Genomic DNA, 13,652 nt, shown 5'->3' on the forward strand with positions numbered 1-13,652 from the left:
ATAAATCAAAGGGGGTTTTATGTCGATTTAAAATCACTTTTTATATCAATAAGTACGGATATTACTATACACTTTCGGTCTTGGTATTTAAGACTACATATCATTCATTACGAGACTTTCCTTCAAATCAAAAAGGGTTTTATGCCGATTTAAAACCACTTTTATATCTTTACATATGGCAAATACTTGTTATTTCTCGGTCCTGGGATTTAGGACCACATAACTTTTATAAAGAAAATATTGGATTTTCTGGATACATACTCTATCGCTTTTACAAGGAAAACGGTTTACTTCTCTAACGAAATCTCTTATGAACTCACCAACCTTTGTGTTGACACTTTTTCAAACAACTTGTATTCTCAGGAAATCAGTGAAACAGGAAAACCAACAACATTTTGAGGATGGGACGTTGAATCGTCAAACAGTTCATTTTGTCATCATAATGTAATTGATTTGAATCATGTAAACATATACTTTGGTGTAACTTTTTCAATTATATTTATGATGGTTGTATTTACTTTGAGCACTATTATACTCGTTGTTGTGATACTACATGAAGTCCTCCACCCCCCGGACGTTTCCGCCATCCTTGGTTTGGGGGTGTGACATCTTCCACCAATTCTTATCGACTTGTTGAATTGTATCCTAGGAAAGGTTTCTTCGGGTTTTTTAATCTCCGATTGAAGTGTGTTAGGTTTAGGGCATTAGATTTCAAGAAGAGTAATGTGTAGCGGGTGTCTTTGTGTTGTGGCCTATAGTTTTTAGATTAATACCGCGAGAAAGTTATGGTCAGAAGAAGTCAATGTAATTAGCCTGAGTATAGGGGAGTAATTGTGGAAGTTACTTTATCTTTAAAAGAGATTACAATACTACCTTTATTTATTTTATTACTGTTTTATTTTTTTCATGAATTCTTATTGGTCCGTATACCTACACAATATATATATATATATATATATATATATATATATATATATATATAGAGAGAGAGAGAGAGAGAGAGAGAGAGAGGTGTTGGGTTATGTATAACGCTTTTAAGTGAGTCGAGACACTTGAAGTAGTTAAACAATGTTCTGAGTAAGACAGTTATAAAGAATAGTATATGATATGATGTGAAGCTTATGATGAACGTACATACTTGTTGGAGTGTGATATCGGTATGGGTCCTCGATGAATCGAATAGATGTAAGTATATGGTCGTTCCTAGACAACATTGACATGATGGTCAATTAAGTCTGTTATTTTATTTGAGTTCACAAATCAAGAAACCCGATATCGAACATATAAAAATGTTTCGATATATGAAAAAGCAAATGGAGGTTTGTGTTTTGTCCTCTAGTAGTATAGTGTACCAAAGGGTTTCTAGGCTAATGATATTAGGTGTTATCTTCTTTCTTTAAGGTTGAAAGTTCAAGTTCTGTCTAGGACATGAACGGATTCAAGAGTAAATTAGATTTGTTGTTCAAAAATAAAGTTAGTATAGTGTTTGGAAGAGTGTGTGCTCAAGTCAAAGTCATGTTTTGACTTTGTTGTTTAGGATACTTGCTGTCAAAGTCTGACTTGTTCTAAAAATTTTATCGAATCTATTGGTAGGACTTGAAAGGGGTGGTGTCTCCGTTAACCTTCACATTTGTAAGGTTGAATGATTTGTAACATTTGATCAACTTCTCGTAATGGGATCACCTCGATCTCTAACACCCCATTCCTGAGTTTATCAAAAGAAAAGAAAAGAAGAGAAAAGAATGTCACGAGAGAAAAGAAGAGAAAGGAAAGGAAAACAAAATTTTCTTTTGTGTTCCCGAGTTGGAGAGAAGTGGAAGGAAAGTTAATCATTTTCTTCTTTCCTTCCAAATCCTCCCAAATCGGAAGGAAAGATAGGAGGGAAAATGATCCTTCCATTTCTCTCCACTTCTTTCCTTTAATGAAACTTGTGAACACCAATTTCTTTCATTTTCTTCTCATTTCCACCCATTTCCTTTCCTTTTTCTCGTTAAATTGAACTCGGGAACGGAGTGTAAGTTATAATGTTAAAACAACTTTTAACATTTAATTACCCTCAATCTCTAAGTTGTAATGTAGAAGTTTTAAAATTTAAAGAGGGTGTAAAATAAAGTGGTAGTTAAAATTTAACTTGATACATGACTTCAAATAACGATTAAACGACTAAATATACATCTCAGCAATACAAAATTTGAATAAGAAATTGTTGGTCATGATCAAGTCATAGAAGAACTGTATATGGCGACTCTTTTTTTTCAAAAACAAGAAAATTGTGCTTTTTCCTAGAATCATTTTGAAACATGTTTACCATTTAGTATAACCGTGAATGCATAGGTGTAAATAAGGAATATTATTTAATATTCAAATACTTGTATACGTAAAGATAATGTTATGCTGGTTTAGTTTTTATATATAATATAATTAAAGCAGTCGCACTGAAACATTTTTAATACAAATAGTAGAAACAGAGGGAATTTAAAATCTAAATATAAGAAAAACTAAAAGAAACTAAAACAAGAGGCTTGGATCATAAGACTTGATTTATTTAGCAGGAAACCACCGGGCTTTGCTTTATTCCATTGTATTCGAGTCTCTACGTCCTGACTTCCTCCTTCACCAATTCACCTGGCAACACAAACAATCGTTTCTTAGTTACACTACTAGTCTATCTATGAGACAATGAAACTGAGCAGAGTAAGTTTTAAAATATAGGAATAGATAGATTTTAATTTTATTAACATCATATCATAGTCATACATGGACCGAAGTTGACGTTGCACTTTTCAGGAAGTTGCATGGCCATGGAACGATCAACGCCGGAGATGGGGGGGCCATTGACAAGCACACAAAGACAGGGTTGGCCGAGGACCCTGAGGGCGGTGCAACAGGCGTCATTTGGAGGAATGGGGCTAAATGGTGCAACCGACGCCCGACATGGGATCAGTTGCACCAATGCTGAGAAAAATGTGCTGCCACAAGGGAACCCTGCACTCCCCTGTACCATCACTCCCAGCACCACCACAACCACCACCACTGCCACTTGTTTCTTTTCCATCTTTTTCTACTTGTATTTTTATTATTTTATAATAACACCCATCCCATTTATAGCCATTCTTTCTTTCTACTCATGCAGGATCCATGTCATTCCTAAGCCTCACCATTGTTGGCATGCTTATTATGCCTTATACTCTTATGGAAACGGTTGCTAAACTCATATTCTGTGACGCATTCACATGCCATGGAAATATATATGTTCATATTAACCTTTTGGTTCCCACAATGTTTGTTAACTTACTTATCTCACAAAGAAATTGTAATTGGAACTATGTTGATATTTTTCGGGTGGGACAAAAAATGCCAACTTTTTTCCCATTGACTTACTTGTGAGTCTTGATTTCCAAGTTACTTTTAATGAAATAAAAAATAATTCTTGTTTATGGGATGTACTTGTACATGTACCTTTTTTCATGAAAAGGCTTTTTCTAAAGCTCTCCTCTGTTTCCTTTAAGATTAATGACAGAAAGTTCTTGTTCTACAAACTCTCCAGCACAAATGGGTGGATACTTGTCGGCAAGGGGTGACTGTGCAAAGTGTCCCAGGGGCTTCAGCACAGCATCTGATGCTATATGAGAAAATAACTACCAAAAAATAAAAGTAGACCCAATGTTAACCCTAAAACTCACCAACAACCCCATGTTTCTTTTTTTTTTAATTAAGTCGATCAAGAAAATAATGATAAGTTTGTAAAAAGGTACGAGTTGATTACTCTATTAAGTCATTCTTTCTGCATAAAGCAAAAAAAAAAAAGTACACGTTGACTTTTCAGTTTATAAATAGATGTCACAATGCTGATACATTTAGGTAGAATGGAATGAAAAAAAAAAAAAAAAAAAAACTGCTTTTTTGTCAGATAGAATGAAATTAAAAAAAAATTGTAATATAACTAATTGTTATTCATAGTTTTTTATGACATTTTTTTGAAAAACAATTGATGTTTATATATAAATAACAAGTTTATATTCTAAAAATAACTAATCTTACTTGGGTTCTGATGAGTGTGAAATTTATTTTTCTTGATAAATAAGTGAGTAAGTATAATTAAACAGCAGTGTATAAAGTAAAAAAAGAAAAGTATAGATTGTGATTAACAGCCTAAAAACTGATGCACTTACTGTTGATGATACTCTCCAGAGGCTTCGATTTTCTTGTGATGCAACTTTAATTGACTCAAGTGTTCTGTTAGTTACCACAACTTCATGCATACCGGCTATACAGTCTCCAGCAGTCAACCATTCTATCTGATAATTCAAAAAAGATATAAATAACATTACTTTTTTGGCATCAGGAAAGGCTGCTGTAGATTTTATTTACATTTCATTTTCATAAACCAAAAAGCTAAGAGGTTAAATGCAAGAAGTAGCAATGTACATCCTACTTACTTCAATTCTTTTATAAAGGTGAACAGCCTACCCAATTATAGCATTGTACTTTCAAAAAAAAAAAAAAGTGAAAATTGCTTTGTAAATTATAACATTGCTATAACTGGGTAGAGTATTTAAAGTAGAATGAAATGAAAGTGGGTTGGTATAATAAAGCAAAGGTGAAATTGCTACTGAGAAAGCAGATTCATATCTCCATTATAAAAGATAAAAAGTGAGGCATTTTTAGGTAAAGAAGTAGATTGGTATTTGTTTACCTGCTTTCCTGTCTGAATAAGTAGACAACCAACTGGAACCTTGACTTCTACTTTCTTCCCATTCCTTAGCCAAATACTAAGACCAGGGAATCTACTTCTACCATGAATGGTTAAAAAATTAAGGTCATAATGATACCCTGCAAACACAGTACCCTCTTTCCCATGGCGTTCAAGGTTACTCCCTGTTGGAGCAAGAAGATGTGGACCCTGCAATCCAGAAACATATAATTCAAACATCAACAAACTTTTCTATGACCTTAACCATTTACTTATTTATGTGTCACGTGTCCAAGATAAAAAGTGACCTGAGTGGAACCTTTTTTACAAGTACAATGACTTAGACAATGACCTAACCCTAAAAAAAACAAAATCATAAGAATATCTGGGTTTTTGCAACTTCATTAACCGATATATATATATATATATATATATATATATATAATGAGATTGTCATTTGATGATTTTCACCAAACAGAAAAGATAAAATAAACACTCACATTCTTCATTAGAGCAGTGAATGCATCCTTTGGTAGGCCAAAACCAATTGCTGCCATTTCAGCAACAGCCTGAGGAAATTGAATTTTTGAATTATATCCTGTAACATTCAAGAAATTATGATGCAAAGTCACTACTTCACCTCTATAGCAGATATCATTTTGGAACCCCAAGAATCCATGGTCTCTTTCCATTCGAGGAAACCTTCAGGTATAACCGGCTCCGAGTTCAGTTCCTACATCAACAAAAGTCATCAATGATTTTGGAAGTGAAAGATTTTGTAATGACACTTTGGTCTTTTAAGGGACCGAGAATGAAATTCAATTCCTTCACCCCCCATCCTTGGAACGATGAAACATGGATTCAAACGGAATTTGATTCCATTCATCTCCCCACATTCCAATCCCTTTGGGAATCTTGAACTAAAAGCGCGAGTTTAAGGAGAAGTCTGCTAAACCTGAAAGCGAGTAGTTGATGGTCGAGGACCAACTCTCCACATGTATCGCCACTTAGGATCTGGACCTGATGGGGTCAACGGCTGAGACTCTTTAGGCAATGATCTCAGCTTGTTTTGCATTTCACCATCAACCAAACTACGAGGAACTTCAATTCCTTCTGGTGTCACACCGACCTGTAATTTTCACAAACTCCAAATTATATTTTCTTTCAAAACCCAGTTTGCCTAATTACGATTCAACATGACAATTTCATTTTCCAGGTAAACCACACTTAAGATTCAAGTAACATCACTGGATTCTAAACTTGAACAACTATTATTTTCGCATCTGCGTCCTCCTTTTCTGATCGGAAGGACGAATAAAAACAAATAATTGAGCATGTAAGTAACTTGATTTTACATATTTTTTTGTTAAACCCCCAAAATTCCTCGGATTTATCGATCGATCAATGCAATTCAAACACAATCCGTAACACTAGGTTCACTGGGAATCGGTATATGAAAAAACCTGATAATGGAGGTGAGGACGCTCTTGGAGACGTTTAAACTCATCAGGCTGTTCGAAATACTTCTCCATCATATCGATAAACCGATCGTTATCTTGAGCAGAACATCGGGGATCTTTGACGAGCAAAGCTCCTGTTTCTTTTAGGGTTCGACTAACCTCCGAGCAAGCCGTCTTCAGTTGGGGATTTAAGACTTCATCGCCGCAATATTTGCCAGACACTACATCCAAATACGGTTCCAGATCGATCACCGGTAACTCCATTTGCCTGATTTTTACTTATTTTTCTTCTTAGAAACTTAGAGAGAATGAAAAAAAAAAAAATGGTAGATACTCGAGATCCAAGAAAGAAATGATGATTATGGTGGTGTTTATGTATATTTTTGGATGATGGCGGGAGAATTTATTTTTACGGCACCTCTTGCGTGCGTGCCCACTTTAGTATCTTGTGACCTTCCTTCCCCTTGAGGCCTTGACTTTCAATAATGGCCTTTCTTTCTTCTTTTGGTATATATTCTTTTTTTTCGCAACGACAGAGTATTAGGATGATCATAAAAAATAAAACAATTTACTAAGGCGTTTGATAGTTGCTGCCTAGAAAGAAAGTGTTGTCTGGGAAAGATATGTCTGAATAATAAATTCTGACGGAGTAAAAAACCATGTTTTTTGATTGTATATCTGACTGAATATGATCACCTATGCAAAATGATCATTTTACCCTTCTATTCTATACAACTATTTTAAATATTCGTTTTTATTAAGTTACCATTATACCCCTATTATAATTTTAAGTTAATATTATATATATTCTTCAAAAACTTTCAAAATATGATATTTACCTAAATTATTGTTTTAATAAATTTTAGTAAGCTAAAACCTATAATTAATTATATAATTAAAGCCTATTAACGATTTTACAAACACATGAAAGCATAGGTTGTACAAGAAACTTTTCCATGGATATAAAACGTATAAATTAAATGAAAACAACTTCAACAAAGCACAAAAAGATGGAAATTTCATTGAGGCATTTTGACGAACACTTAAAGTGCAACAATTCATATCAACCTTAAGGATGAGTATCTAAAAAAGGAACACTCCTGGTTCATTTTGTTTTGTTTCTTCAAGTGACAGACGATTAAAGCATCAATCAAAGGCTAGGAGAAACTTTTTTTAACAAGTAGGAAAAAAAAGATGTTGGAAGAAAATCATAAACTTTTTTTGCTTGATGGAGAAGACGAAGTCGAAGGAGAAGCTGCGAATTTGATGGGAGTGTGATCGATTTAGAGGAAGAAAATGGTATGGCTTTTTGCAGAAAGCATACCTGATGAGAAGAGGCTGAAATATGAGCGGTAGAACAAAGGCACAATTGGAAGAAGTTTTTCCCTTTCTCAGTCAGCTAATTCAAGATTTCTTATCGAGTCAGACGTTGCTTTCTAAGTCAGACACCCAAAATTGGTTTACCAAACACTTTTAGCTGACCGAGTCAGCCAAAAATGTCTGACCCGACTCGGTCAGATGCAAATCAAACACAGGCTAAATCATCCTCTGGTTTGTCAAAATTTTATGTTTGGTTCTTATCTTTTTTTTTGTATTCAGACCGTCTTTATGCTTTAATTTTGTTACAGTGTAAATCCCTGCTTAATAGAAAATAACTACAATGTCCTTAATATATTTTTTCCGTTTTTTTATTATTTATTAATTAATGAGGAAACCACCAATACCCTTTGTCTCTCCTGTCTTTCTCTAATTATTTTGTGTATCTCACGAACCCTATTACATGTTCAGCCAACACCTCCATGCCTGAAGCATTTGTAGTTGTTGGTAATAACATTTGTCTTCGGCGCCACCTGCACTCCACTTGTGCCTTACTCTCTGCACCCTCTAAAAGAAGATCCAACATGTAGATCTTGACAAGAGTAGAGAGTAAGAGAAAAAAATGGGCATGTGAAGGTCAACATCGATCATCATGAGGAACACATTACTGATATGTTCTGATTCTTGGATTTATGGATTTGATTTGGGTCACTTCGATTTATTCTCTTTCTCTCCCCTCTTTCTTGATCTTTCTTTCTTCAACACCGATTCAGATTTGATTCTCGTGTTATGGATTTGCAAGGGTGTTTGTGGTGATGATCCGTTTTGGATTTAAGATTCGATTTATGAGGGTTCACTCCAATATAACCAGATTATAGGAACCCATGTCACACCCCCAAACCAGAACGGCGGAAACGTCTGAAGGCGGATGGAGTGACTTCATGTACAGTATCATAACAATTGAATATAAATGAAACATAGCAACACAAACATTCATAAATTGAGATTTCTGTGACAACCCAAATATTTCTTTTCTGTACAACCATCGACTTCAATTGAAGTCAAAACTGTTTCTGCTAACTTTCAAGCTTTTTGGAATAAGTTTGAGTGTTTTAAAGTTAGTGCTTCAGAAGATAACAGGAGAGAGGATACCCCTAGGGTTTATTATGTAGCAATAGGTGCCCAAAACTTCAAGAGTTTGGAATATTACGGTCCAAAAATGGTATTGGGACCGAAAACCCTCAAGACTATATAAGTAAAACTTAGCCATTTTGGGTTCATTTCTTACATTTCCAACTAGAGAAAACTCCCTTTTCTCTCCCAAGGATCTTCAACCGTTCACCCCCAATTGTAAGTACTTCAACCCTAGAGTGTATTAAAGGGTATTACATGCCTAGATAACATGGAAATCATCCATATATCCCAAGGAAAAGGTGTTCACGGCCCAAGATCCTCTTGGACCGTGAACACTAAATATGAGGCCAAAAGTGTGCCCTATGTCCCTATAGACCTTGGAACCAAACATAGAACTACCCTTGACATGTATAGACCTTAGAAACATCAAGAAACAAGGGTTAGAAGAGAGTTCACGGCCAAGGATGTTCTTGGGCCGTGAACTCCCTTTTATGGTGCAAAGATGCCCCAAATTCCTTCCTTAAGCCTAAAGACTAGCCTAGCACTTTACCTTGATGTGTTTAGGACTCAAAGAAATCAAAATACCATCACCCATAGGTGATTACGGCCGCAAACACATGCCAAAATGGTCCATGGGCCGAAAACTCAATTTAAGAGTGTTTTGATGCCACAAACACTTCCTAAGGCTTAGACTTGAAGTTAGGATGCTTCATTATGACTTTTAGGACCCTAAACAACCCTCATAAACATAAATGCCCATGATTATACGGTTGTAAACTCATTAGGGTCGTGAACACCCCAAAAGCTCCAAAGAAAGCGGTCCTCCTCATCCTAGGGTAGAGCTAAGGTCCCTAAATCATCCCTAGCCTTCAAACTTGCACTTACACATGAGTAGCCATGAGTTTACGGCCGTAAACTCCCTTGGGCCGTAAACCCATGGTAGTAAACTCATGTGAGTGCTATTCTACCTTCCTCTGTTGAATCACATGTGATTCCAACACTTGGTCAAGGTCTTTCCTAGTCCCGGAAGGTGTTTCCTTTCATATAGTTGTTTATAAACACTATATGTCACACCCCAAAACCGGAACGGCGGAAACGTTCTGGAGCGGATGACGTCATGTCAAGTATCACAACATATGAATTATAGTAATCAAAGTACAACAACCATTGCATTAATAGTAATAATTTTACATAGGTTACATTGCATAGAAACATCAAAGTAATACAGAAACTAATATAGTTGCAGCTCGGTACTAAACTGTCTTCACCAAAAGCTCCTGGGATGTACCTGTCTATTGTTGACCTGAGAATACAAGTTATTTTGAAAGCGAGTATCAACATTTTTATAAATGCTGGTGAGTTCATAAGTATTTAGTGTCATTTGTGTAAGTAAGCATTTTATTCAAATAACTTTATAAAAAGTAGTAGTTTAGAATCTACGGTGTATTAGAGTCCTTTCCAGAAAATCTTATATTTTCTAAATAAAAGCAGTCTTCTACCAAGACTCGACAGAGTTATGTTTTAAAGAGTAATTTTCCCTGAAATACTATCATTACCAAAATACGGTATTTGACTTTTAATGAAAGTAGGAGGATATCACTAGTAAAAATACGAGGGGAAAATAACATATGCCTCAGTAGAAAATATTGCTGACTAAGGAAAAAGAAATCATAGACTCTAGGAGAGTATCGGATGAATGATACGTCTGGCTCAGTCTAACAAAAGGAAACACAGACCCCAGATGGTATCAAATGTACGATACGGCTAGCAAGGTCTAAAACAAAGAAACACAGACCCCAAACAGTATCAAATGAAAGATACAACTAGCAAGGTCTAAAACAAAGAAACACAGACCCCAGACAGTATCAAATGAAAGATACAGCTAGCAAGGTCTAAAACAAAGAAACACAGACCCCAGACAGTATCAAATGAAAGATACAGCTAGCAAGGTCTAAAACAAAGGAACACAGACCCCAGACAGTATCAAATGAAAGATACAGTTAGCAAGGTCTAAAACAAAGGGAAATCTTAAGTGGGTTGTTTCAAGAATATAGTGTTAAATTCTCGTTACCTTAAAGCAATGAATTATAAGGTAAACATGGAGATACTCGTAACCATACTGATTGACACTAGAGTACTTGACGCCCTGCAAGCGTCGGAACAAATATGACATTTGTCACCCCTTAGCTTGGTAGGCCGTGGACTGTAGCTAGCAGTTAGGGTGCAGGAGTGTTAGTCCCGTATAGATCTATACACACAATGCCTGCTCTCCCTACAAGAGACTCTGGTTACCAACTCAACGACGGGGAGATCCGTGTCTTGAAGATGCATCTCGTAATCTGAATTCTATTAGAGGCGCTGGAGAAATGATATAGACTCGCGTATGAACTGACTCCTGTGGAATTCTCGTACTAGAAAGAGTGAATAGAACCTCCTAACTATTCCTATAATAGTTACTAGTGTCTCTGATCTATGAATGATGAATGGAAGGATGCCCTTGCTACCCAAGGGAAATGAACTGGTCGATGTAAACCTTTATGTCTATACGTGTATACATGATATATAATTAATGTTTAAATGACCTTCGGACAGATATCCGATACCCACCAGACTACATCCCAACGAGGAAAAGGAAATAGGGCGAACTAGCCTTCCTAAGTCTTTTAAACATTATTTATATAACTATACAAGTACATGCATGCATTTAACGAAACAGAAGTATAGAAGTATAGAAGAAAACTTTGGTAAAACCTTTTGGAAAACCTTTAAAAATAAGACTTTACGACTTGATATAGTTATGTAAAACAAGCTTTGAAAACCGTTCATAAACACATTTTGAATATAATTTGACAACACAATATAAGTAAAGAAAACTTTTGTTTAAAACACTGCTGTAGCTAGTTTAGAAGTAAAACATACAGCACGAGAAATAAATTGAGAAAATATTTAAACAAGTAAAAACGTTTTGGAAAAACCATCTATGGTATTATACTTGGTAAAACAACTGAAAGTGTGATAAATCCGTGTGCATGTGGGTTATTAATCACATATGATTGATATGATAACTGGCAAGTTTTAACTTGTATTCCCCCCCCCCCCTAAAAGCATGTAAAAACATTTAAAAGGTTAATTCAGGGGTATGAACTAACCTGTTGTAAGTGGATCGGGCGGAGGTGCCGGTTGGGTGCTCGGTGTCAAGTGAAGACTTGAACACACTTAGTGACCTAATAACATATGATGACATATGTTTACATACAATTAGTAATTATAATACTAATTTAAACACGTAAACGCCTCCTAATGTGCGGAAAACACTTTGGTCAAGTGCTAGGAGACTTTTGGGTTGCAAATAAGGGACTGTATGGCCTAGATAGGGAGTTTACTCTTCAAGAGTAAACTCTTTATAGATTTTACGGCCCTAAGTGTTGGATTAGTGTCTAAGTCCATAACTATTTTGGTATGTACTTAACCCGATGGTGCATGGTCCTTTTGGGTTGCCTTCACCAAAGCAACTTGATAGGATGAATTATGGAGAGAAAGGATTAAATATGATTTATTAATATATTATGAGAATAATATATTAAAGGAGAAATCATATTGTTTAATTAATATTAGTCAATAATTAATTGGTAATTAGTTTTGTGAATAAACGAGATTAATTAAACTTAAGGGACTGGAATTATAATTATAAGATAATTGCAATTTGGGCCATGGATTGCCTTTTATTATAAGGTGGACGAATTCTATGGGGGAAGCCCATATGAAATCGTCCAAGGCCTTAAGGAAAGGGCTCCATGGGTTGCTTAGGGCTTAAGCATCCATATTAGGGTTTCCTTGTTAGATAACCCTAATTGCCTCCTATATAAAGAGATCCCTTATGACCAAAAACGTGGATAAGCTTTCTTCTAGGGTTTCACACGTTTTGGGCAGCCTCCATCCTCTCTCCTCTTCATCCTCTTGCTTATGGTGTTTGTGAACCATTAAAGGAGTGACACTTGTGACTCTAAGCCTTCCAAAGTCAATACAAGGAGATTTGGGATTGTTATTGCTACATAACAATCAAGGTAACATCTTAAACCTATTCTCATGTTAATATGATTACTTGAATGTTAGAATTAGGGTTTATAGTCTTGGATAAATTGCATGTACAATTGAGAAACCTAGATCCAAGCATTAGGGTTTGTATGAGCACATAGGATGTTCTTAGGACCAAAACCCATCAGTGGTATTAGAGCCTAGATTGGTTTCTATTGTATTGATGCTTTGTATGTTGAAAAAAAAATTCGATTTTGTGTTTCTGGGGGCTGAACTCGCCGAGTTTTCTAGATGAACTCGCCGAGTTTTCTAGATGAACTCGCCGAGTTCATGATGAACTCGACGAGTCCATTCCTGACTCGACGAGTCGGCTCGTCAGATGGAGGGAAAACCGGGATTTCTTGCTGTTTTTGCTTAAGGATAGTTGCCTTATCATATTAGATCAATATAAATCCGATTTTATGATATATTTGACTATATTCTTGATCTAATTGAAGATATTTATCAATTAATAAAATATTTGTTTCCTTGTGTGATAATTGATTAATTATTTTGATTAAATTGGTAAATTGTTTTGCAAGAAATCATTAAATAAATCAAATATGGATAATTATGTGATTAAAGGTTAATTTAGATTATTTGTTATTTGATCCTTGTGCTTTGAAAAGTTTCATATTTTTCCCTTTAGGTTTTATAGTTTAAATTTGAACCCAAAAAGTTTTGTTGTTTTGAAATTTAAATAGTTGAAACCCTAATGTTTTGAAAAAGGTTTCAAAATTTGCCCTCAAGTTTTGGAATTTAAATTTTGATTAATTGTTTAATTTTGATGTATATTTAAATTCTAAACCCTAATGTTTTGAAATGTTTCAAAACTTGCCCTCAAGTTTTGGAATTTAAAAAGTTGATTAAAAGTTTAATTTAGGAATGTTAAATTCTAAAACCCTAGTATTGTTTTTAAAAGGTTCAATTCACACCCTTATGGTTTTATTAATTAATTAAGGTGTATAATTAAA

At 35.1% G+C, this 13,652-nt stretch overlaps 1 protein-coding gene across 1 annotated transcript; it reads right to left on the reverse strand.

The window, feature by feature from the left end:
• Nucleotides 1-2,378: 2,378 nt before the first annotated feature.
• LOC111893430 (uncharacterized) lies at nucleotides 2,379-6,625 on the reverse strand. Its single transcript, XM_023889488.3, has 8 exons — nucleotides 6,157-6,625; nucleotides 5,649-5,822; nucleotides 5,334-5,426; nucleotides 5,194-5,262; nucleotides 4,697-4,903; nucleotides 4,173-4,298; nucleotides 3,460-3,638; nucleotides 2,379-2,625 (listed from the first exon to the last, which is right to left on the reverse strand). Exons 1-7 carry the CDS (start codon nucleotides 6,415-6,417, stop codon nucleotides 3,483-3,485), a joined length of 1,086 nt encoding a protein of 361 aa, XP_023745256.1. The 5' UTR covers nucleotides 6,418-6,625; the 3' UTR covers nucleotides 2,379-2,625; nucleotides 3,460-3,482.
• Between the last annotated feature and the right edge of the window lie 7,027 nt (nucleotides 6,626-13,652).

This window comes from Lactuca sativa, chromosome 1 (genome assembly GCF_002870075.4).
Source record: "Lactuca sativa cultivar Salinas chromosome 1, Lsat_Salinas_v11, whole genome shotgun sequence".
Lineage (NCBI taxonomy): Eukaryota > Viridiplantae > Streptophyta > Magnoliopsida > Asterales > Asteraceae > Lactuca > Lactuca sativa.

Coding starts and splice junctions, on each gene's coding strand:
- LOC111893430 (XM_023889488.3), bottom strand. CDS start 6,417: ATGGAGTTACCGGTGATCGATCTGGAACCGTATTTGGATGTAGTGTCT. Junction 5,263..5,333: donor AAATGATATCTGCTATAGAG/GTGAAGTAGTGA, acceptor CAATTTCCTCAG/GCTGTTGCTGAAATGGCAGC. Junction 4,299..4,696: donor TTATTCAGACAGGAAAGCAG/GTAAACAAATAC, acceptor TTGAATTATCAG/ATAGAATGGTTGACTGCTGG.